The following is a 21,352-nucleotide window of genomic DNA, read 5'->3' on the forward strand; positions in this document are numbered from 1 at the left end:
CACTAGTTCCCAGCCGCAAGGAGCTGCCCGGAGGTTAACAATCCATAGGCTGTCCCTGTCAGCTTTAGCTCTGCCCGCTCCCGGGCAGAGAACGCGGAGGAAGCGGCCGCGCTTGCCCCGTTCTCCGCCCGGCTGTTCCCGCGCCCTTCTCCCGCCGGAGGAGCTGCTCGGCCGCGCTCCCCGGCTGCGGCCCTCCGTGGGGGCCGGGCGCACCGAGCCCCGAGGTCCCCGGCGGGGACCGGACCCCCGCGCCGGGGCTGCCGCGGGTGCCGCCGGACGTGCCCCCGCCGCCATTGGCGGGAGCGCCCTGGAATTCCATGACGCCAGGCGGGGCGGGGCGCGCGGCTGTCCCGGCCCCGGAGCTGCCCCCTCCCACAGCGGGCCCGTGTTTTCCTCCGGGAACTCGGGGCCCGAGCAAGCTCTGGTGTCTCCCGGAGGGCTGCAGCTCTGCTCCCGCCCTGCCGCTGGCAGCTCTGGCTGATTTCAAACGCGTGAGGAACACCGCAGGCAGGACTACAGGGTACTGTCTGCCCACTGCCTACAGCGGAACACACGGAAAGCCCAGAGAAGGAAAAACTATTCCAGTATTATCAGGTTTTGCACCTTCGTTTCATCTTCGCAGATTAATGCCATTAAACCCGTGCTTTTCCAGGGCTATAGAAACAGGTACGGCCCTTTGAGCTTTACCACAAATGCTATTTGACTGCCTACAGGACAGCACAGAAAGAGCTGGCCCAACTCTAAAAAGACTCCAGACGTTCATCTTTCACTGGCAGCACCGATAAGCCTTTGCTTCTCCTTTCCGAAGGCCTTTATCTCTGCAGACCACAGGCATCTTCCACCCTAAGGCATCCATAAGCGGCCATGAAGAAATCTAACCTAATGAGATTCCACTGGTTTAGCCGGCAATAACATGCCAAGGACAACTGCAGTACTTCATCCTCACCCAGCGTAACCACCGCTGCTGCAAACGTGGCCAGATTGCTACGGGAAAGAAGATTAGGGTGGAAAACAGCTGGTGCAGATTGCAGCCAAAGAAGACTCAAATGATAATGAATTGAAAGGAGGAACATTCAAATCAGAAGTTGTTTTCAGCACCTTTCACAGAAAGCAGACGCCCCTCATTCAGCAAAAAAGAGGCAGATTTCCACTGCTTCTACTCCTTTGGGCTGTCCAAATAGCAGATATTTTTCAAAATAATCTCACCTTTCCCTTGTTGGGAAACTCTCATCTTGCCTGGGAGACTCTGCACGGAGGAAGGCAGGCACTTTTCCCATCAGGATGTATTAATTGCAAATATTACAGCAAGCTAAAAATACTGTTTCAAAATGTTACTAGGAAAAGAAAAGAAAACAAAACACAAAAAAAGGCAAAACTAACACGTTGTTGCTTTGGACCTTTCCAAACAGTTCCTAGTCAGCTTCCAATGCCAATGTAATGTGCTGGCCCATTTGGAGGAAGAGCTACCACATTAACCCCAGTAACATCACAGACTGCAGGAACATCTTCAAACAACTGCAGCAGTTGTTTCCCTTTGCAACAACACAGATTACAAGCCAAACAAAACACAGCAGAGCAGATGAAGTTTGCCTTTTTTGAGGTTAACGGGACCAAAAAAGAAAAATAAGGGAGTCCAGAATATGGTCAAAGTATGGTTGTTTTTAAGAAACACTGCAGGTAGTCTTTCGGAATCACTTGAGAAAGTGGCTTCCCATTACCAAAGACATCCAGTTTGTCACCAAACTCCAAAGGGTCTCTGATCAAAGAGGAAACATTTCTTCCCTATCCCCCCAAAAGCACAAACAAAACATCCAAATGACTTAGTCTAGTTCCAGCTCAACAGATAAAGGTCCTTTCCTATCACCCAGGGAAAACCGGGGTTGTTATTAGTTTTAACTAAAAGAAGTTTCTCAGACATTTTGGTGATGGAAGGGGTATAAAAGACTACTTTAATTTTTCTACAGCCTTCACCTGACTCCTATCTTCATTCATCTCTTCCCAGACTCAAATCTCCCTTCCTGTTCTCAGTCAGAGCCATCTCTCTTCTTAACTCTTTGAACTTCCAACCAATATTTGCACTCCAGGTCTGCAAGTTCTCACCTATTTCCTGCCCCAGCTCCCAGCCTGCTGGCCATTTCCTTATTTCATACTCCCTACACACCTCTTTGACTCAATGTATTTGTTCAGACAGTTGCATTTTTCTCTTCTATCTGTTTCAGTTTTGTTGTTTTTTTTTTCCCTATCCTTATCCTTCATCCTCTTGATTCTGTTGCCAAACAGTTCCCACCTTCTCCTAGTTTTTTAGCCAGCCCCAGTCCCATACCTGCTGTGTTCCCTTCTGCAGCTCCCAGGCTGGACAGCCTTTCCTAGCCAATTTCAATCCCATCCTTAAAAAACACTGGACTGTGTTGCTTCATCCTCACTCCAGTCCTGGCAGGCCTGCCACCCAGTTTGTGGTTATGCCTGCTATGCATTTACAATTTCTCCTGGAAATTAAAGTGAAATGTCAGTACAAAATGCTCACAAGCTTTAAAACTATCTTCCTCTTAAAAAGCATTTTGACAGAATTAAAATATTTGTAGCCTGAATTTAGCATTAACAGTACATTTGGTGCAGATTTAAACATATTCTTAAATAATTATCTACATAAAAGACAAAAATACACATTTGCTGGTTTTTCCTAGGAAGTTACTAGGGGTGGCAATAACTGGCAGTTGATAAGGAAAGTACAGGTCACCTAAAAACATCAAAATTAGTTACAATAATTTTGCCTTTGTGTAAATAGCTTTCTATTAATAGTTGTTTTGAAGGTTTCTATGCCATGGGTTTGTAGAGCACAGAAGTTACAGCACTGTAACAGCAGGCATTGTACTGCACAGCTGTTTGATATGTTGGATATGTTTGATATGTTGGGTTGCCCATCACACAGGACAATCACACAGGACATGTTTCTATCCTTTGGAATATTTATATTCTCTGTCAATACAGACACCAAAAATACACTGGCCAGAACTAGCAGCTGTGTAGTACACCTATCTTTAGAGATTGGCACCTACTGGAAACACAGATAAGAAGCTGGGTAGTAGCAGTAGTAGTAGTAGACACAGCTTTTTCCTCATTTTTATCATGTCTTTTAACAGTGTCTTTTGCCTTTTCCAGTTCTCTGAAATGCTTCACATATATCAGACATTATGGACCCACTGTACAAAGAAAATTTTTCCACACGTGTTCACTTTTAAGCAACCCTGAAGCTCCACAGGTTCCTGTGGAGGATTCATAGTTTTTAATTTAAGCCTGTGCTAAAGTGTATCCCTGAAAACTGAGCCTGAAGGAAACTCTCCCTGTTTAAATAACAGTGAAAGTGTACCTGTGCCACACCAAAAAAAAAAAAAAAAAATTGGAATTCCTGGTTTCTTCAGGAAAGCTTAAAAGAGACAGTTACTTTAAAATGCAACATCATCAGTCCTGATACCCAAAGTCCAAAGGTACTTCACACTTTGAGCATCACATATGGCCAGGGGATTCAGGACAACCTTCTTTGGAGACAAAGTGCATTTTTCTAATGTCTAATAACCCAAAAAGCAGTAAATGTTGTGGGTTTTTTTTCTCCAAACCTTTTTTGGTAATTAACAGTGTTTCAATTAAAAGTTTTTCCCAAAAGTTATTTCAAGGACAAAGTTCTAAAAGCCTACAATAGTGCAGAGAATAAGATTCAGGACTTCTGGATTTTGCTTCTCTTTGGATTACCACTACTTTTTAGGAGGCTTGATAAGTTTGACTCACCTTTGTGGATCCTCTCCTACAAAGACTTACCAAGCTCTTTGTTTCACTGAGTATATGCCTGCTTTTATATAGGGACTCCTGGTTCTAATTCCTTATGTATCATCCAGGATTCTCTTATTAAAATCTCATTTGTATGGCCTATTATTAACACAAATGCACTGCTGGAACTCATCTCCCGTCCTTCTAATGAGGTCCCACAGAACATGAAAGAGTAAATAACATTACATAAAATAGTGCTAATTATTTCTTTTCCGTGGTCTAGTGAGTGTCTTCTGGTGGAAAGAGTCATAAAAATCCTATATGTGCACCCTATAATGACATCCTGAAACTCCATTCCCATTCCTATCTTGTTTGCTTATTTGTTTGTTCATAATAGCCTTTTAGATATGCTTAATATTTTAGTATACTTTCTAATAGAAAGTAAAAAAAATGTCCATTACCTTTTGAAGACTGAAAGTTAAAAATATCTTTAATTGCCTGATCCAGAGCTAAGAACAGTTCCAGGTACATACAATGCATTGTAGCTGTAACCACAGTCTTCATTTGTTCTTATCAGCTTTGAAGGACTGGCATGCAACAGTTCAGTATCTTAAGGTGGAAACAGGAATTGCAATATCACCCCAAAAAAAGCTGTATTCCTATTATGCTGGCACTATAAAAACTCCTAAACAGAAACCCCTTGTCAGGAGAACTTCAGCTTCTTATTGACTTCTCTAAGCTTATGCCCTTTCTTCTTCCATTTCTCAGGACAGTATTATGCTTTTTTCTTAGATGCTGACAGTTTGGAGTGCACTAAAGGGTTAACTGAAACAGAAACCAAGTCCTAGCACCCGACAGGGAATAGGGCACAACAGATAATTGTGAGGTTATTGTGCAGCCCTGCCAAAGACTAGAAATTGTATGGTATGACAAGGAGTATCTGTGATTTTTTTTTTAGATAACAGATAATTGTGAGGTTATTGTAGAGCCCTGCCAAAGACTAGAAATTGTATGGTATGACAAGGAGTATCTATGACTTTTTTTTTAAAAAATTATGATCAAATATGATAACATATTTCAGAGATATGATGTGCAATTTAATTTTAGAAATACGTTAAAGGCATTGGGTGAAAGGACTGGTGGACATGTAAAATGAGAAGAGAGCTTTTCCTCTGTAATGATAATGCAAGAATCTGAAATTTACTGTAGCTGTCTGAGTTAGTTTGCATTGACAGACACATTTCAAGCGGGGTTTTGCAGAATTTTCTGCAGAATAGGGAAGAACAATTGTTCTGGGGAATATTTCTTCCCAACGTTACAGCACGATAAAATTATTTAACTCATTTTAGCTCTCCTGGCTCTTCACACATGACTAAGTTATGATAACAACCTCTGCTGTCTTTTGAAGCATTCTATTGCAGTGTGGAAGGAACTGGGTAGCCCATGATTTTCTAACAGAGACTACTGCAAAATCTTTTATTTCCAGTACTTCTGTGTTATGGGTTCATTAAAGCTGCCGAGGAGAAACAACCAACACAAGCTCTAATTGGTTCCCAAATAAGATCCCTACTAGAACTACACTGATTTCCTAGGAGCTCCTGTTGTAGAAGAATTCCAGCAGGCTGATTTGCCCCAAGGCTTTATTTGCCACCACAACCTGGTGGCAAATAAACCCTACAGCCTTGCATTAGGGAAGGGGAAAGAAGGTTCACTCTTTTCCACCACCCATTAGGCTCACATTGGTTTCATTCTGCAGCCTCGTTCTTGTAAAGGACGCCTTTTACGCACTGATGCAGGACCCAGCCCCTGCTGACACTGCCTTGAAAGGCTCTGAGAGCTACTATACTTGACAGAACTAAAAGATAATATTATTTATTTCATTTCTTCGCTCAGTGGGGTAATCTCATGAGATATGGATCTCTTCTTCATGAGGGCCCTGGGGATAGCAGGCAGAATGAAACTCAGCTACTCTTTAGTACAATACAAACAGCACAGACCAAAGCACTCAGGCTCTGACAGCAAACAGCAGACCAAAATACCAGCCATGACATCCTATATCTTAATTTATTTGGAACAATATTCTGTAGGCTGGTTCCCTTCAAAATAGATCTGCTTGTTCCTCGTAAAAATGTAAGACTGTCTTGAAATGGCATTGATACTTCTTCATAAGGCTCATTTGTGATGCTTCCTCTAGCCTCAGCTGAGAAAGGGTCTCAAAAATGAAAATACTGAGGTCTGGCTCTAAGAGAGCTGAGAAGTGTTCTGACATGTCCCATCTTTCTTAGCAAGTATTCCCAAATCTCAAAACCCACTTCTGGAAAAAGTGGTCTCCTGAGAGCAGAAAAGGGAGAGGGAAGATGGAGTAGCAGACATTATATCTTAAAGCATCAGCAAAGAACATGAAGTTATTTTCAGTCTTATGAGACTACAGAGCTTTGGGGGTTTTTAAAGAAATGAAAGCTTCCTATTTTTCCAACATTCTTTGTAAGTTACACATTCTGTAGACTCTACTTTTCTGTACCATATTTTTAGATTACTTTTCTTCATTTCTCCTCCTCTTCTTCTCAAATTCACATCTCACAAGGCATCATGGCATGAAAACTGCAGTTGCTATTGAGAATGGTACTTTATAGTAGCACTTCTCATTAGTTTTCCTAATGCTCAGAAACTTCTGCAACACAGTTCATGTTCAAGACCAATGAAGGACAATTTCCCCTGACTACTCAATGTTTAGTATCCACAAATCCAGCTAAGAATAAAAGAATTCACAGATATTCACTTCTGAAAATGAGGCCTACATACCCAGGTGTGGGCATCCTAATTGGAGGCCATTTTTAAAAAACTCCTTTAGAATGCCCATAGAGCTGCTTTCACATCACAAGGAAGAAAGTGCCAGAGCCAGAATTAGAAGTTCCTGTCTCCCAAACATGCTCTCACCACACATTTCTTGTGTCAGGGAAGGGGGCCGGAAGCGAGGGTGCACAGAACTGTGTAGCAATAGGTGGTTCCTTCTGATCATCAAGTGAGTGTCAAGCCTCACTTGCTTTGTGAGTGCCACAAAGCTGCTTTTATGGGGCCCAGCTGCCTTAAAGGAATCCAGGGATCACTGGTGATGAGAAGGATTTATCAGGCAGCACCAGTTTGTCATATATGACTTGTATGTCTTAGTCAGTTGCTGACAAAATTCCCTCTTAAGTTTTACAGTGAGACTGGGGAGTTTTACCAAAAGTCCTACATCCCTGCACACAGGTGATAACATCAAAATCTCATCTTTTGTTTTTGAATTCTAAAGAAAGTGACAGACAGTTGCATTTGGAGACACAAGCTTGATCCCCTAACAATTCCAAACTCATCAAAACAAACAAGCAACAGAAGGTGAGACACACAAATTTAGCATGTGCTAACATTGCATGATTCTGGCAAATCTTACATTCTGTGGGGACTCACTACAACTTTTGCATGCTAAGTCTTGGCACTACAACTTACAGCGTACAAGTGGTGTTAAAATACAAGCCACAGCCTGGGCAACTCAAGTGGAGAACATCAGTTGCATTAAACATGGACTGCAGGGCACAGATCTCAGGACAGAGAAAGAGAAGCCTCACCACTTGAAACCTCAGCAGCAAAGAACCACAGGAAAGGCTGCCAGGCTGTTTCCCCTGTGCTACAAGGCTTCCAGGCACAGTTTCCATGTTGGCACTGTGTCCCACATTCAGCAGAGGGGCTGTGCTTATGCAGGATAAACCCCCAGTGTGAGAGGGAATAATTTATCAGATGCTACTGAAGTTGACATTACACACTTCATTCCATCTTGAAGTTATGCCCTTTGGCCTAGCCCTGACCCCCAACAGACAGCAAGCATTCCTGGGAGTCACTGTCACTTCTCCCTGCTAAAAGCACACAGCCCCCTTCTCCCGTGGTGTGCTGAAGGCCAAGCTGGCTGTCTAGCAGTCCTGGATTTTGGGATGTGTCTCAGAGGGCCAGAAAGATTGCTCCTGCCACATCTGTAATATTTAAGGTTCTTGGTTCTGAGAAGCACAAGGTCACCTATAGAGTCTTTACAGTCAAAGGGCCACCTGCACAAAGCAGGACTGAACACACATTGGAGCCATGCCCAGGTCTGCAGATGTGGGGGGTACGATTGGCATGAAGGCATCTCCTGACAAACTGTTCCTATAACTTCCTGATACAAAAGAACATGCAGGAGAAGGAAAAAAAAACAAAACAAAACAACCATCATCAACAAGATTTTCCAACTGTGACTTTCACACACTGGCAAGAACTTCTTCATAGCCCTGCTCTGGGAAACAACTGATCTGGCATATTCTGACACCGACATCACTTCTAGGCCAGAGCCCAAGTCAGACAGGAACACGAAGGAACAAAGGCACAGCTGTATCATCATCATGTTCCTAATATTGAAATATAACCATGTGAAGACATGATTTTTCCAGGCCTCACATACATATGACTTAAGAAAGATCCTCAAGGGGCATTGTGAGCTGTATTACAAATTCCTCAAAGATGACATATAATTATCTATGTTTTCGAAAGCATTAGAAGAAACACTAGAGGGGAATCCAACCAGTGGTATTCCCTCAACATCACACTAACAATTTAATTTCAGTTGCATGGGTGCAAAAAGATACTGTGTAAATAAAATGGCAAATTATTTCAATATCAAATAAACAAAAAACTACACATGCCTGTAATCCTGTAACGTCAGTATTCTCCAACTCAAACTCACCTTATAAAATAACAACAAAAAACCCCACACATTTTGCCTAAATCAATATTTGTATGTTTTTTTTCTAAGAGAAACAAATACAAATCTGAATGTGTTATTAATATTTTGTATGTTCTCAGTAAACTGGCAGAACATTTTCTAAACAAGAAGATAAATATTACTACTACAAGAATTACTACTACTAAGTGGGGCTTGTATGATTCAGTCAAAAGGAAACCATGTCAAACTCAGCACCCAAAGAATGAGGCCTCTCTCCACTACAGACTGGATCCTTAACTTGGGGCATCTGTCCCTCAAGCCAGTGGACCTTTCAGAATTTACATTAGCTGAGGATCTGACTCATAACACTTGATCAAAGGTCAAATGATCAGTGTCACAATCTGCTTTAAACAGGATTTATGAACACCACTGTGCCACAGACTGGCGAGCACGTGCTATCTCTGCTGAACATAACCCAAAATGAGGGCTTACCTACTTGAGGCACTCTATTTGAAATTTCTGCCTTTTTATACCTGTCCTGTGTTCTCTCCCTTTTGTTACTGTCCTCTTTTCCTCTTTCTGTTCCTTTGTAGTCTCCTCAGGTAAACCGAAAGCAGGCAGACGTGGGTTGGGTAGTATAATTTGAGAGCTCCTCCCAACTACTGGAAATGCAACTTCAGTTCTAGCAAGGAACATTTCCAAATAAATTTTCATCTCAGTTGAAAAACAAATGAGGATACCTGATCTTTTTTTTTTTTTTTTTTTCTCCTCTTCAGCTGATCACTTCAAGAAGAGTGTAACTTTGGTCTAATTACTGCAGACAGTGTCATGATGGGATGAAAAGTCCACATTGCAAAGCCATACAATGTTCACTCTCTCCTGTTACTTAAAAATTTTAAGGCATGGGGGTCAGACAGATAATAGAGATCTACTTGTGTATAATATACACATTTCATACCTTATGCTCACTCTTAGCTTTGGATTTTTATGAAGTTGTCAAACACACAGGTGCCAATTAGGAAACTAGAATCCAGTCCCTACACAGAGATTTAGTAATTAATCAGTGTCTCTGCAGTGTCTCTGCAAGCTGTAATTAAAAGCTTCATTAGAGGGAGAGCAAAAGTAAAGAGGCAGAGACCTGGTTTTGGTATTGTTTTTCCTATAAAATATACTGTTCCCTGCAAGTGACCCATCCAGCACTCTCCAGCTGTATTTGTTTAAAATTAACTAGAACAGACCCAATCTAGGCATTCAGACTAGCAAAGCAGAGAAAACACAAAAGGTTAAGGAAACCTTTTGTTTCAGAACCTGAAGTGTTACATTCTGCAATGTTACCTGGGTGTCTAATTAACCAATTAATTTCAAACTATTGCTGCCAAATTTCAAGTTGCTATTAAGAACACTAAGAAGGCTGACTGTGCTGATATTTATGGCCAAAGAAAGAGGGACCTTGGTTTCTCAGGTTCTTCACATATGTGCAGAGCAGTGCCTGCACCTCCCGTGAAAGAACTCACAGTTTGTATATCCCTGCATAGGATAGAGACAGAGTTGTTAAGCACAACAAAGGGACCAATGTGAGCGTAAAACTAGGTTTAGAGTTACTTTAAAATCTTGATTATCTCTAAGTATCTGCACTAGTAACAACTAGGGTCTATAAGAGTAAAAAAATCCAGACTTGTTCGCAGATTGAAATCCAGGCTTTCCCTGTGAGACAATTAGAATATTAAACAGTAGCTGTTGCATTCATACAATGTACAAGTCACATTTCTATTTCTCCCCCCACCTGCTCCCATCTCAGTATCGGGTATCTTAATGCCCTGTCTCTCCCCATTGCACCGACAACACAGAAACTGAAATGACTGACTATTGACATTTGGCAGGAACTGCACTTGTAAATATCAGCTTAGATTCATTACAGTTCATTACATTTTTGTCAAACTGTATGAAGTTATATTGTCTGAAGTAAAAAATGTTCCCTCATATCATACAGCCTCTTAGTTATTGTCCTAAGAACATGCACACACAGGTTTCTTTTCATCCTGTCCTTATCCTTCATATAAAAATAATATGAAAGCATGCAACACATTTAAGTGAAAATACATTATGTGGAATTTACCCTTCGGGACACTATTAAAATGTAGATAGTACATGACTGACTACCTAGCAGACAAAACACCCCACTCTTAAAGGACTTGTTTTCAGATTTTGGAAGTGACCTCAGCAGGCAAAACTCACCTTTGTTAATACCCCTGCACACTTAGAATATTCTAAAAGGAACATACACACCCGTTTCATACTTTTAGTGAAGTCTTCTGTCCTTTCTCTTACCTGTTTCTAGGAGCATTTTTAGATGTGACAAACACTGAATTCTTACCAGAACAACTCTTGACCCATCCTTGCTAAACTGGGCCCCTCATGAACAACTGGTTTGTGCTCTTCACTCCCACAAGCATCTTTCAGGTGCAGTTTAGAAGACAAGGACCAGCGAGTACCTTACTCTTTCCTCATTACAGTCTTGCATAATGTGATCCTGGTCTTGACAGACCGTTAGAAAACACTGGAAAGCACGAGGGTGAATGAATGAACAAGTGAATGAATAGCAGTGTTACGACAGTAACACGTCTGATGGTTCCAGATAGACTGAAAAATCTGTGTTCCATGGCAAATCAAGTAATAGATTTGAAGGAGATCACAGCCTGGTATCCCACACTGCATCCTGCTGGCCACAGAACTCCACCTGCTATCTCAGGCATCACACACATGGATATCAGGATGAAATACAAAAAGGATGGGTGGTCTCGTCTCCTAAATTATGTCTAGATAGCAGGAAGTTTTAAATTCTAGACTTGATCTAATCTAGACTGATTTGATAAGGTAGAATAACCAGTTTGCCTGAGTGTCACGACTGAAATAGCCAGAGTACTTACTTATCCCACAAGGATACTGTCAGGTTTAATTAATTATGTCTGTGAAATCCTTTCTAAATGAAAAGTGGCAAGCATGATTTATTAACTAAGTCTAAAGCACCACTGCAGAATCAGAGAGCGTTCATTGTTTTACCAAGAGAATAACACTTCTCATAAAATACATTTCAAATGGGAAATTATAATAACAGCCCTTTTGACTTATTTAGACTTTTCTGTGAGGAGCAAGGCAATAGACTTTTGATGAGTTCTAGGAATAGAAGCATAATCAAGAACAAGAGACACAGGAACACTCGCCCACTGACATGAACCAGCTAAACGACGCTGCATAAATCCTGAGAGTGGGGGTCTGCTGTAGGGCTGAGCTGAGAGAAAACCACTCCTCTGCTAGTTAAATGCTGCTTGCTTGTTGTCTATGTGCATGGATCTGGGCAAGTCTCATAGACACAAACACCCAACCAAAGACCCCAGCACTGGACAGAGAATGGCATCAGTAGCCCAAAACCACCTGCAAGGTGGTGATTTAGGATCTGCAAAGGGCCTGATCTATGTCAGCACGACTGCTGCCGTCAGCTCTCCTCTCAGGGAATCACAGCTCTAACTGGCAGGCAGAATCCAGGTGTCAGAGTTAGGAATGACAGGTTGCTGTCATGGATGGATGTCTCTCAGGATGCAGTGGGGCCTCTTTTTAGGTACACTTTTCAGTGTGATGATACAAAACCCCAGAGATAAAAGAGTAGACTGAAACATTCAGAAAAGACATGGCTCAAACAACCTGTGGATTACACTGATCCAGAACATCCACAGGGCAGGTCTGTGGTCCAGCTCTTTCCTGGACAACTCCACCTATTCGGCCTGTACTGGCAAGCTCCACACCCTCCATGCCAAGAACAGGAGTTTCAGAGAAGGAAATGATTCATGTCCTCAGAATGCAAGTGAAATCCCACAGATTGAAGAAAATACTTATCATCTACATATGTATACATGCATACCTCATGTTCGCCAATTACATTTCAATCAGATCCGCAAATGAATAAAAATACCCCAAATCCAGTGGAATTTAAGATTAGGTGGCATACCACAGATACAGCATGAAACAAGCAGTACCACGTGACTTAAAATACAATGTCAGCTGAATTTGGGCCTGATCCAGCAAAAAATAACCACAGCTTTTGCAGGCTACAGACACATAGGGTTTGAATGGCTCCACTGTGTCAACGTGACACATAATTCAGAAATATCAACTTGTTGTAGCAAAAAAAGACAGTAAGGAATTGTCTGGACTTGGTCAGAATCCTTTACAAAAGTATTTTAGCTAAAATTATAGTGTAAGAAATGGTGGGTGATGTTTGATTTGTGAGTAGGCCAAGACAAACCCATCATGAGATCCCCTTAATTAAGTTATTACTCATTTGTTTACATTTTGAAGTCTCCACTTCAAGTCACCTCTCTGTGTCTTTGTTTCCCAGCTTCCTCCTTCTTTATCACATCAGTTTAAGACAGCCAGGCATGAGAGGCACTTATCCATGCTGGCACAGGCCTGGCCAAGCAGCAGAGCTCTTCAGCAGGCTGAAAGGGTGGGACAGCCAAGCTTCTGGGAGCAGCCAAGCAGCTCAGACACAACCCCCATCTTTCCAAAACAGCACCATGCTTAAGAGCTGGATTCAGCAGCAGGCTCCAGCACAGGAGCCTATCTTGATTGCTAACAGGGATTTTCAGGGTGCCAGGTGCCACCCTGGCAGGGAAGCTCCCACCTCGGGTGGGGACACACCTGAAGTGGGCAGATGACACCGTGAACAATAGTGCTTGCCCATGCTGCCATTAAACAAAGAGGCACTGCAGGTAACATTGTTATTTGGAGACAAAGTGACAGGTGTAACACACTGCAGGTCTCAGGGCAGTCCAACCAAATCTTTACTAGTGCTTGAAACAATTCCCACCATAGACATCTAGGAGTAACCTGCCTTCAGATATCCTCTATCTGGATGGTTGTATTGAAGACATGGAAGAGATCTGAAACCACCAAAGAATGCAATGGTTACACTGCCTGGATATCCATCATACCTCTGTGCACATACTTCCCTGGACAGGTAGAAGTGTGATTTTCATTTTTCCCTAACCAATTCTTCTGTCTCCTGCTTACAGGTAGTTACTACATGCCATGAAGACCTGATTGTGGACTCCTGCTCCAGATCAACTTTCACTCTGATTTAAATACATTTTATGCAACTATGTAATTGAATTACAGAATCATGGAAAGGCTTGATTTGGAAGGGACCTTAAAGATCACCTTGTTCCCAGCCCCTGAATGGGCAGGGATGCCACCCACTAGGCCAGGTTGCTCAAAGCCCCATCCAGCCAGGCTTTGAACACTTCCAGGGATGGGCATCCACAGCTTCTCTGGGCAACTTGTGCCAGTGCCTCACCACCCTTAGTGTAAAGAACTCCCTCCTAACATTCAATCTAAATCTCTGCTCTGTTAGTTTAAAACCATTCTCCCTTGTCCTATCACTATCTGTCTCTGCTGCTTTTGTATAAGCCTCCTTTAAGTACTGGAAGGTTGAAACGTGGCCTCCCCAGAGCCGGCTCCTCTTCAGGCTGAACTATCCCAGCTGTCTCAGCCTGTCCGTGTAGCTGAGGTGCTCCAGCTCCACTGAGCATCTTCCTGGCTCTCCTCTGGATCCACTCCAACGGGCTGCCTTTCTTGTGCTGAGGATGAGCCGGGCACAGCCCCCCAGGTGTGGTATCATGAGGGGAAAGGGGGTGAAACGCCTCCCTCGACCTGCAAGCTGTTCTTCTGATGCAGGCCAGGATGTGTTTGGGTTTCTGGACTGGAAGCACACACTGCTGGCTCGTCCAGATTTTCACCCACAAGAACCCTCAATCCTTCCCCTCAATCCTTCTCCACTGGGCAACCCCCGATGAACTGATGTCCCAGTCTGTCCTCATGTCTGAGATCGCTCCGACCCAGGCCCATTGCCCCCAGATATCAGAGTTCTGGGCCTGTTCCCAACCCTATGCAAAACCACATGCGGGAGTAAAAAAGAAGGAAGAATCCACAGAGATGGATTCCATCGCCCTGCAAATCCTCGCGCGAAGGTCGGACAACCCAGGGCTGCCCATTTACCCATCGCCCTGCAAATCCTCGCGCGAAGGTCGGACAACCCAGGGCTGCCCATTTCCGCTGCATTTCCTGCACTCGCGGCGCTCGGCGCTGCCATCGCCCCCTTCCTTCCCTGAGGGGGCACGAGCGCTCCCCTTCCCGCTCTCCCGCTGCCGCCGCCAGCGGGAGCCACGGCGCGCGTTCCCCGCTGCTCCGTCCGTGACGGGCTCTGGAAAGGCTGCGCACCCTGGCGGGCCGCACGAATTCCGCGAACTGGAACAGCAAGGCTCCCTGGATTCGCCTTTAACCATTTACATAAGGAACCCCAGACTATAAAACGAGATAAAAAACGGCCCACAGGCACCGGGCGGGGACGGGGCGGGGCTGAGGGCGCGGCCCCATAGCCCCGCCCACTTCCGCGTCACGTGACCGCGCGGGCCGGAGCGATGGCGTCGCTGGGGTCGGGCCCGCTGTGGGTGCGGGACCCGCTGGCGCCGCGGGCGCGGCCGCTGCCGCTGCCCCCCGGGGGCGGCTCCGTGCTCTGCCTCCGCCGCGCCCGCGCCCGGGAGCTGGTGAGTGCCGGGGGAGTAGGGGACCGCAGGTGTGTGTGGGGCCCTCCGGCCTCGGGAGGCGCTGTGCTTCCGGTGTCGGCGGTGCTGCGCAGGCCGCCCGCGGCCTCTGCCCACCGTGAGGCCGCTCCGGCAGCCACGGACGGGCGGTCGCGATGCCCACCTGTGCGCACCTTGCTTTGGCTGCTGTCACTTAGCTGAGCAGGAGGGTTTGCTGTAAGAGAGCTTTATAGCTTCTTATCTATATTATATATATATATGTATACATAAATATACATATACGTTGTGATGGATTGACCCTGGCAGGACTCCAGGCACATCCCAAAGCCGCTCTATCCCTCCTCAGCTGGACAGGGGAGAGAAAATGTAGCAAAAGGGGTCAAAAGTCCAGATAAGGGTAGGGAGATCTCTCAGCAGTCACAGTCAGGGGCAAAACAGACTTGACTTGAGGAAATCAGCTTCATTTATTACCAGTCAAAATCAGGGCAGGATTATGAGAGGTGAAAGAAATCCTAAAAGCACCTTCCCTCCCTATTTCCTACGCTCTATTTCCTTCCTACCAGTGGCACTGGAGGACAGAGAATGAAGGTTATGGTCAGGTCATCACAGGTTGTTTCTGAATTTTTCCCATAGTACAGCTTTTCCCCATTCATGTTTACAAGCTGATTTAGACTGTATTTTAATCCTTTGGTAACCAGAAATTAAATCAAGCACTGTAGAGAATGTTCATGCTTTTTAGATTGATTTTTTTTACTCTTTTCTGGAAGGAAGTAAACTCAACTGTTTAGTGATTTTCTTTGTCACAATGTTTCGTTTTCTCTGTCGCAATGATCTGACTCAATTTTGCTACGATTTTAGAACATCCCAGAAGAAAGCTTGTATGTGAAGTGTAATGGGCGACTGGCCAGCGATGAAGATGAGTTGCAGAGTGGAGTTGTTTATAGCCTGGAGGCAAGACTTTATGGTGGAAAAGGAGGTTTGTTGTTTAATCTGCTTGTTAGTGATTAGATTCTTAGGTTAAAAAACTTTTGCTGTGCCATAGTCTATCCTGATAGCAGGAGTCCTCAGATACTGGCAGATATCTTGTTGTGTGTATGATTGATACAAAGTCTCTGAGCTAAAACCAAACTGTTTGTGCAAAGCTGAGGACTGACCAGGGAAGCTGAAGTCCCGATCTTCCTTACATCCCTTTTCAGCTTATCTCTGTTAGTAGAAGTTTGTAACAAGCACTGAAGTGACTTCAGAGTTGAAGTTGTGTTAAAAATGACTTGTCATCTTAGACTGCCAAGTTTAATTCAGGGGTCACTTAGGACAAATGTTTCAGGTACAAATAGTCTGTGATTTCAGTGTGTTATGTGATCTAATTGACTTTATCTTCTCTTACTTAAAAGTAAAACCAAACATATAAATGCCAAAATATCAGTAGCCAAAGAACTAAAGAATTCAACCTAAGCTGGACTCCTTATATTGATGAGATGTTTCTGTTTAGCTAATTCCTAATTACTTTTTTGCTCTGGAAGGGTTTGGGTCAATGCTGCGAGCCCTTGGTGCTCAGATTGAGAAGACAACAAACAGAGAGGCTTGTCGAGATCTCAGTGGAAGGAGACTGCGGGATGTCAATCATGAGAAAGCGTAAGCCATTTTCTCAGAAACTGATATTATAGAATAACCTGATCCTGTAGGTCACTGTTAACAAAAGAGGTCAAGTGACAGCCTGTTGTAGCAATGAAATGGTATTTTGAATACTAAAAAGAGCGAAAATGAAATCTTAAGTGCAGATGGAGTAGAAGCCAACAGGGCTTTCCTGACTGTAATTCTATTATTGCAAAAATAGATGTGATATTACTGCAGCCCAAGTCTGAGAGACTGTTCTGCACCTCTTGGATTCCTCATGTGGAATTCTCACAGTTCTCTCAGAAGCTGCAAGACCGCAGTCTTGGCGATGTGTGAACTTAACTGCTGTTTCTGGCTTTCGGAATAAATCCTACTCTCTGCTCTGTAGCAGAATCTCAGTCTGTTTCCTCAGTAATTCTGCTGGGTGCTGTTGTCTTTTCCAGTTGTCTCCCATCCTAGCAGGTGGTGGAAGCATTCTGTAGCTGCTAACAATGAGCAGCTGTTACAGCAAGCACTGTAACCCCTGACTTTGGTGGTTGTGTCGTGTACAGGATGGCAGAGTGGGTGAAGAAGCAGGCGGAGCGGGAGGCGGAGAAGGAGCAGCGGCGCCTGGAGAGGCTGCAGCGGAAGCTGGCGGAGCCGCGGCACACGTTCACCGACCCCGAGTACGAGCGGCAGTACCGCGAGATGGCCGAGCGCCAGGAGGAGTCCCTGCGCATCGGTACTGCAGCCCGGCCTCCTCTGCCCTCAGAACACACAGCACATCAGAGGCCTCTCTAGCCTCGCTCCAGTTGGAAAATTTCAAAAAGAATTGGTTTCTTCCAATTGAACGAAATCTTAAATTTCAGTGAAATTTGCTTGATTTAATTTTTCCTCTTTCTCTGCAGTGTCTGTTAAATTCCATTGAATAGTGTGACACGATAAAAGTGGTGCTTCACCTTGCTTTGCTAGATCACCTCGTAATAAGAGATTCTGTGAAGGTGGTGTTGCTAGTTGAGCTGTAAGAGATACACAGTGAAACTATAAAGGGATTGTACATATAAACTAGACATTGGATCCAGCTGCAGAATACCTCGTTTCACTTTCTGGTCTTTGTAGTTACTTTATTTATCCCTATATTGTTCTCTTGCTGTCAGCTAGATAGTGAAGCTTGAGGCTGAATGGGATGAAGAACTGGATGGTTCAGTTCAGGAATCCAATTTTAACTGACTCCGTGCCTTAGTAAATCCATGTTGGAAAGCTTTTGCTGCTCCTCAGTTTATGTTCAAGCTTTCAGTCTATACCACCAATAGTGATTCTTTCCATTAGTGTTTTAAATTGCATCTGAAGTGAAAAGATAAGTACAATTTACAACATACATGAATTGTCTTCTGATGAAGTTCTTTCAAATTTGTTTTGAAGGCTTGCAGGTTATTGCCAGCAAAGCAGTATCATCAGAAAGTGGCAAGAGTCGGAAGCGTCTGGGTGAGCCTGGAAAGAGTGAAACAAAATCTGAAAAAAGAAAATGTCCTTGGTAAGAGTTATACCTTGTTTTTATACTTCAGTCTTAAACCTTAAAAAGGATGAGAAATTAGATACATACAAGTAAGCAGAGTCTTGTCTGAGGTGTAGACTGAGATAGAAAGAATGAAACTGATTAAATCAAAGAACTGAAAGTGAACATTTCTGCATTCCTGTAATTCTGTCCCAAATGGAGTGGACAAATTTCATTTGCAAAAATAGAGACTTTTTTTCCCCCACCCTTTTAAATTATTATATTTTACTGCTTCCTATTGTCCTTTTCTTCATAAACTAATTATATTTACAATGAACTTTAAATGATTCTTTTTCTCCCCTGGCATCTTTCAGCTACTGTAACAGAAAAGGGAAGTCAAAGATTCCAGTCATTTCTGTATTGGGAGTGCTGTAATACCTGTTTTGGGCATTTGTATGTCCTTCTCAATATCGACAGCTCTTCATTAACTAAACTGACCTAAATAGCTCTTAGAGTAGCTTTTTAAATCTCTCTGAAGTGGGTTTTGAAGAGAGAAATGTGGCAATTAAAAAAAAAATTATTTAAAATAAAAAAGAAGTTAAGATAGATGCATGTTGATTTGTAACATTCACTGTACCAGGCCGGGATTGGATGAGGCCACAGGCTCAGGCTGTGAGGATGACAATAAGGATGACTCCCCTTGTGCATCTGACAGAAGTTGTCCATCAGGCAGCAGATCTAATGAAAGTGTTGGAAATTCAGATGAGTGTTCAAGCAGCTCTGTGGCTTCAGCAGAGGACAGTCCATCTACCAGTGCAAGTGAGAAACCAGTGGAACAGCCAGAAGGTCCTGGAAGAGATCTGCAAGGAGAGCTGTGCTCAGGTGGGCAGGCTGGAATTGTGTCTGAAGAAAACAGCAAAATGACAGAGCCCCCAAAGGAAGAGGCCCAAGGAAAGAATGGGGTGACTCAAGCTCAGAAAGAAGAGCAAGAAAATGTTCCTGCTAAGGCACAGGAAACAAACCAGTCACAGAGCACAGTAAGTATGAAACAGTACAAAATGTGATGTGTCTTTAGCTGCTTTTAGAGCTGAAGGAACAAACAAGCTGCAGCAATGTAGCTTTTCCCACTGGATTGATGAAAGCCCAACTGATACTTGGCAGCAAAAGGTGCCAGTATTTCCACTTTAATAGAAAGGGTCCTTGGATAATACTACTGTCAAAGATTTGTGGGGGTAATGAATCTGAGCTTACTTTAGCAATAAAACAAAGTGTAGGTCTATTTTTCAAGCCAAGGAGTTACTGGGATTTTCTGCCTTTTTTCAACTTGGGTGGAAAGTCTGCCACTGGCAACAACTGAACTCTGATGTATGAAAGTTTATTACAGTTCAGTGGGGAAAATACCAAGGATGTAATCTGATCAATTAGAACTTTGTCATCTACTGTACTATTAGAGCTGGCAAGTTTTAAACAGGATGTTTACCATTCTTCACTGTTTACCTTTTGCTCAGTATTTGCAAGACTTTCTATTCCTAGAACAGGAAACTCCACCAATGCTGTGGCAGATTGTTATTCCAGGTGGAAATATTTTTATAGTAGTACTTGATAATTTTTTTTTTTAGAAGAAGGGTGAGAATAATGAGGCCACCAGTTGGGTTTTTGTATGCTTAGCAGGACAAAGGTTCTGGTTCTGCTGGCAAGAATTGTTTTTGCTGAGTGCATAAGGGAAGTGCTCTCCTTCTCACTGTTGTTATTATTTGCTCTGAAGTCTCTTTGGTACAGACCATAAGACCAGTATGTGCATTTAAATATTGAACAAAATGGGCTTAGATTTTGGTGTCCTTTATAGTGTGTTAGTAAATTCCAGCATTTGAATTATCCCATCTGTTCTAGTTGTGTTTTTGTAGGCAAGGCCCTGGGATTGCACTAGACAATCTGTAGGGGTCCTTTTTACCCTCAGTCAACTTGCAAATATGCCAATTTCCTTTGAAGATGAAATTTTAGTCCATATTTTCTTTTAGTGGCAGGATGACATGTAAACTTCACAACTTGTTTTTTGGGGTTAATCTTATTAAAAAGAGATACTTTTGAATATATTTCTTTAATTACAGCTTAACTGCATTAGAAATAACTTTTCATCCTCCTTCCTGCTCCTACTGGAGGTATATTGGTTATATTGTGCATCAGACTAAAAAGGGGCTGTCAGCTTTGCTGTGCCTCTGGAAGCCATGGTTAAACTATTGAACTGCTGGGCAAGATGGTGAACTGTTGTTTTTCATTCCATTTTCTTGGGAGTATTGAACTTCCCTGGGGACAATCATAGAATCTTTTGAGATCTAAGGGACTCAAAAGAGTCAAAGTCCAGCTCCTGGTCCTGCACCGGACAGCTCCAAGAAGCACACCATATGCCTGAGAGCATTGTCCAAATGCTACTTGAACTGTTTTTCTTGAATATTTTTCTCAAATGTTTTTCTCTTTTCAGGAGGTAGAACCAATAGACCTGCTGGCATTCAACTCTGCTGCTGAACTGGAAGCCCTGGGTTTAGAGAAACTGAAGATGGGATTGATGTCTTTGGGACTGAAATGTGGAGGCACTTTAAAGGAAAGAGCAGCAAGGCTTTTTTCAGTGAGAGGTCTGTCTAGAGACCAGATCAAGCCATCCCTATTTGCAAAGCCCCCTAAGGGGAAAACCTCTGGTTAGATTTGGGAATATTTACCTTTTTTGCATGTGTATTTGATGTCATTAAATAAAAGCTCTTGGTATCCTTTCAACTGAGTATCCCCAGTTTTTGAACTCACATCCACAAACCCTGTTAGCATCCCAAGGAGTTACAGAAAGGATGGACAGGTGGGAAGGATATCATCATAGACACAGTGCTTGGGGATCTGTTCCACAGTGTATTGGAGGGAGAAGAGAAACATTGAGGCTCTGCAAATCACATCTCATGGAGGTTTTGACAGGACAAGTGGACTCTGTGTAGAAAGGAAATGGGTGTGTTTACTGCATGTTTCGTTAGGAAACTTGGGATGGAGGGTGCTTGGGAGCTCACCTTAGCATGTTGAAGTTTTGCTAGTGTAAATCCATTAGGTGGGGATATGAGATGCTGGCAGTCCCTGACTGGGTGGGAAACCTTTGATGTCACCAGCTCTCTAAAAGGCAGGGACAGTGTGTGGGACAGGAAA

At 43.3% G+C, this 21,352-nt stretch overlaps 1 protein-coding gene across 1 annotated transcript; it reads left to right on the forward strand.

Moving 5' to 3' along the window:
• The first annotated feature begins 14,943 nt into the window (after nt 1-14,943).
• SDE2 (SDE2 telomere maintenance homolog) lies at nt 14,944-20,941 on the forward strand. Its single transcript, XM_015623143.1, has 7 exons — nt 14,944-15,087; nt 15,943-16,060; nt 16,605-16,716; nt 17,250-17,419; nt 18,100-18,211; nt 18,813-19,209; nt 20,652-20,941. The coding sequence occupies exons 1-7, from the start codon at nt 14,962-14,964 to the stop codon at nt 20,868-20,870; spliced, it is 1,254 nt and encodes a 417-aa protein (XP_015478629.1). The 5' UTR covers nt 14,944-14,961; the 3' UTR covers nt 20,871-20,941.
• Nucleotides 20,942-21,352: the final 411 nt, after the last annotated feature.

Source organism: Parus major, chromosome 3, assembly GCF_001522545.3.
Source record: "Parus major isolate Abel chromosome 3, Parus_major1.1, whole genome shotgun sequence".
In the NCBI taxonomy this organism is placed as follows: Eukaryota; Metazoa; Chordata; class Aves; order Passeriformes; family Paridae; genus Parus; species Parus major.

What these genes read in the sequence shown, in the direction of transcription:
- SDE2 (XM_015623143.1), top strand. Translation starts at nt 14,962, where the DNA reads ATGGCGTCGCTGGGGTCGGGCCCGCTGTGGGTGCGGGACCCGCTGGCG. An exon ending in ACTTTATGGTGGAAAAGGAG is followed by an intron (nt 16,061 to 16,604) that starts GTTTGTTGTTTA and finishes TTGCTCTGGAAG; the next exon opens with GGTTTGGGTCAATGCTGCGA. An exon ending in GAAAAAAGAAAATGTCCTTG is followed by an intron (nt 18,212 to 18,812) that starts GTAAGAGTTATA and finishes TCACTGTACCAG; the next exon opens with GCCGGGATTGGATGAGGCCA.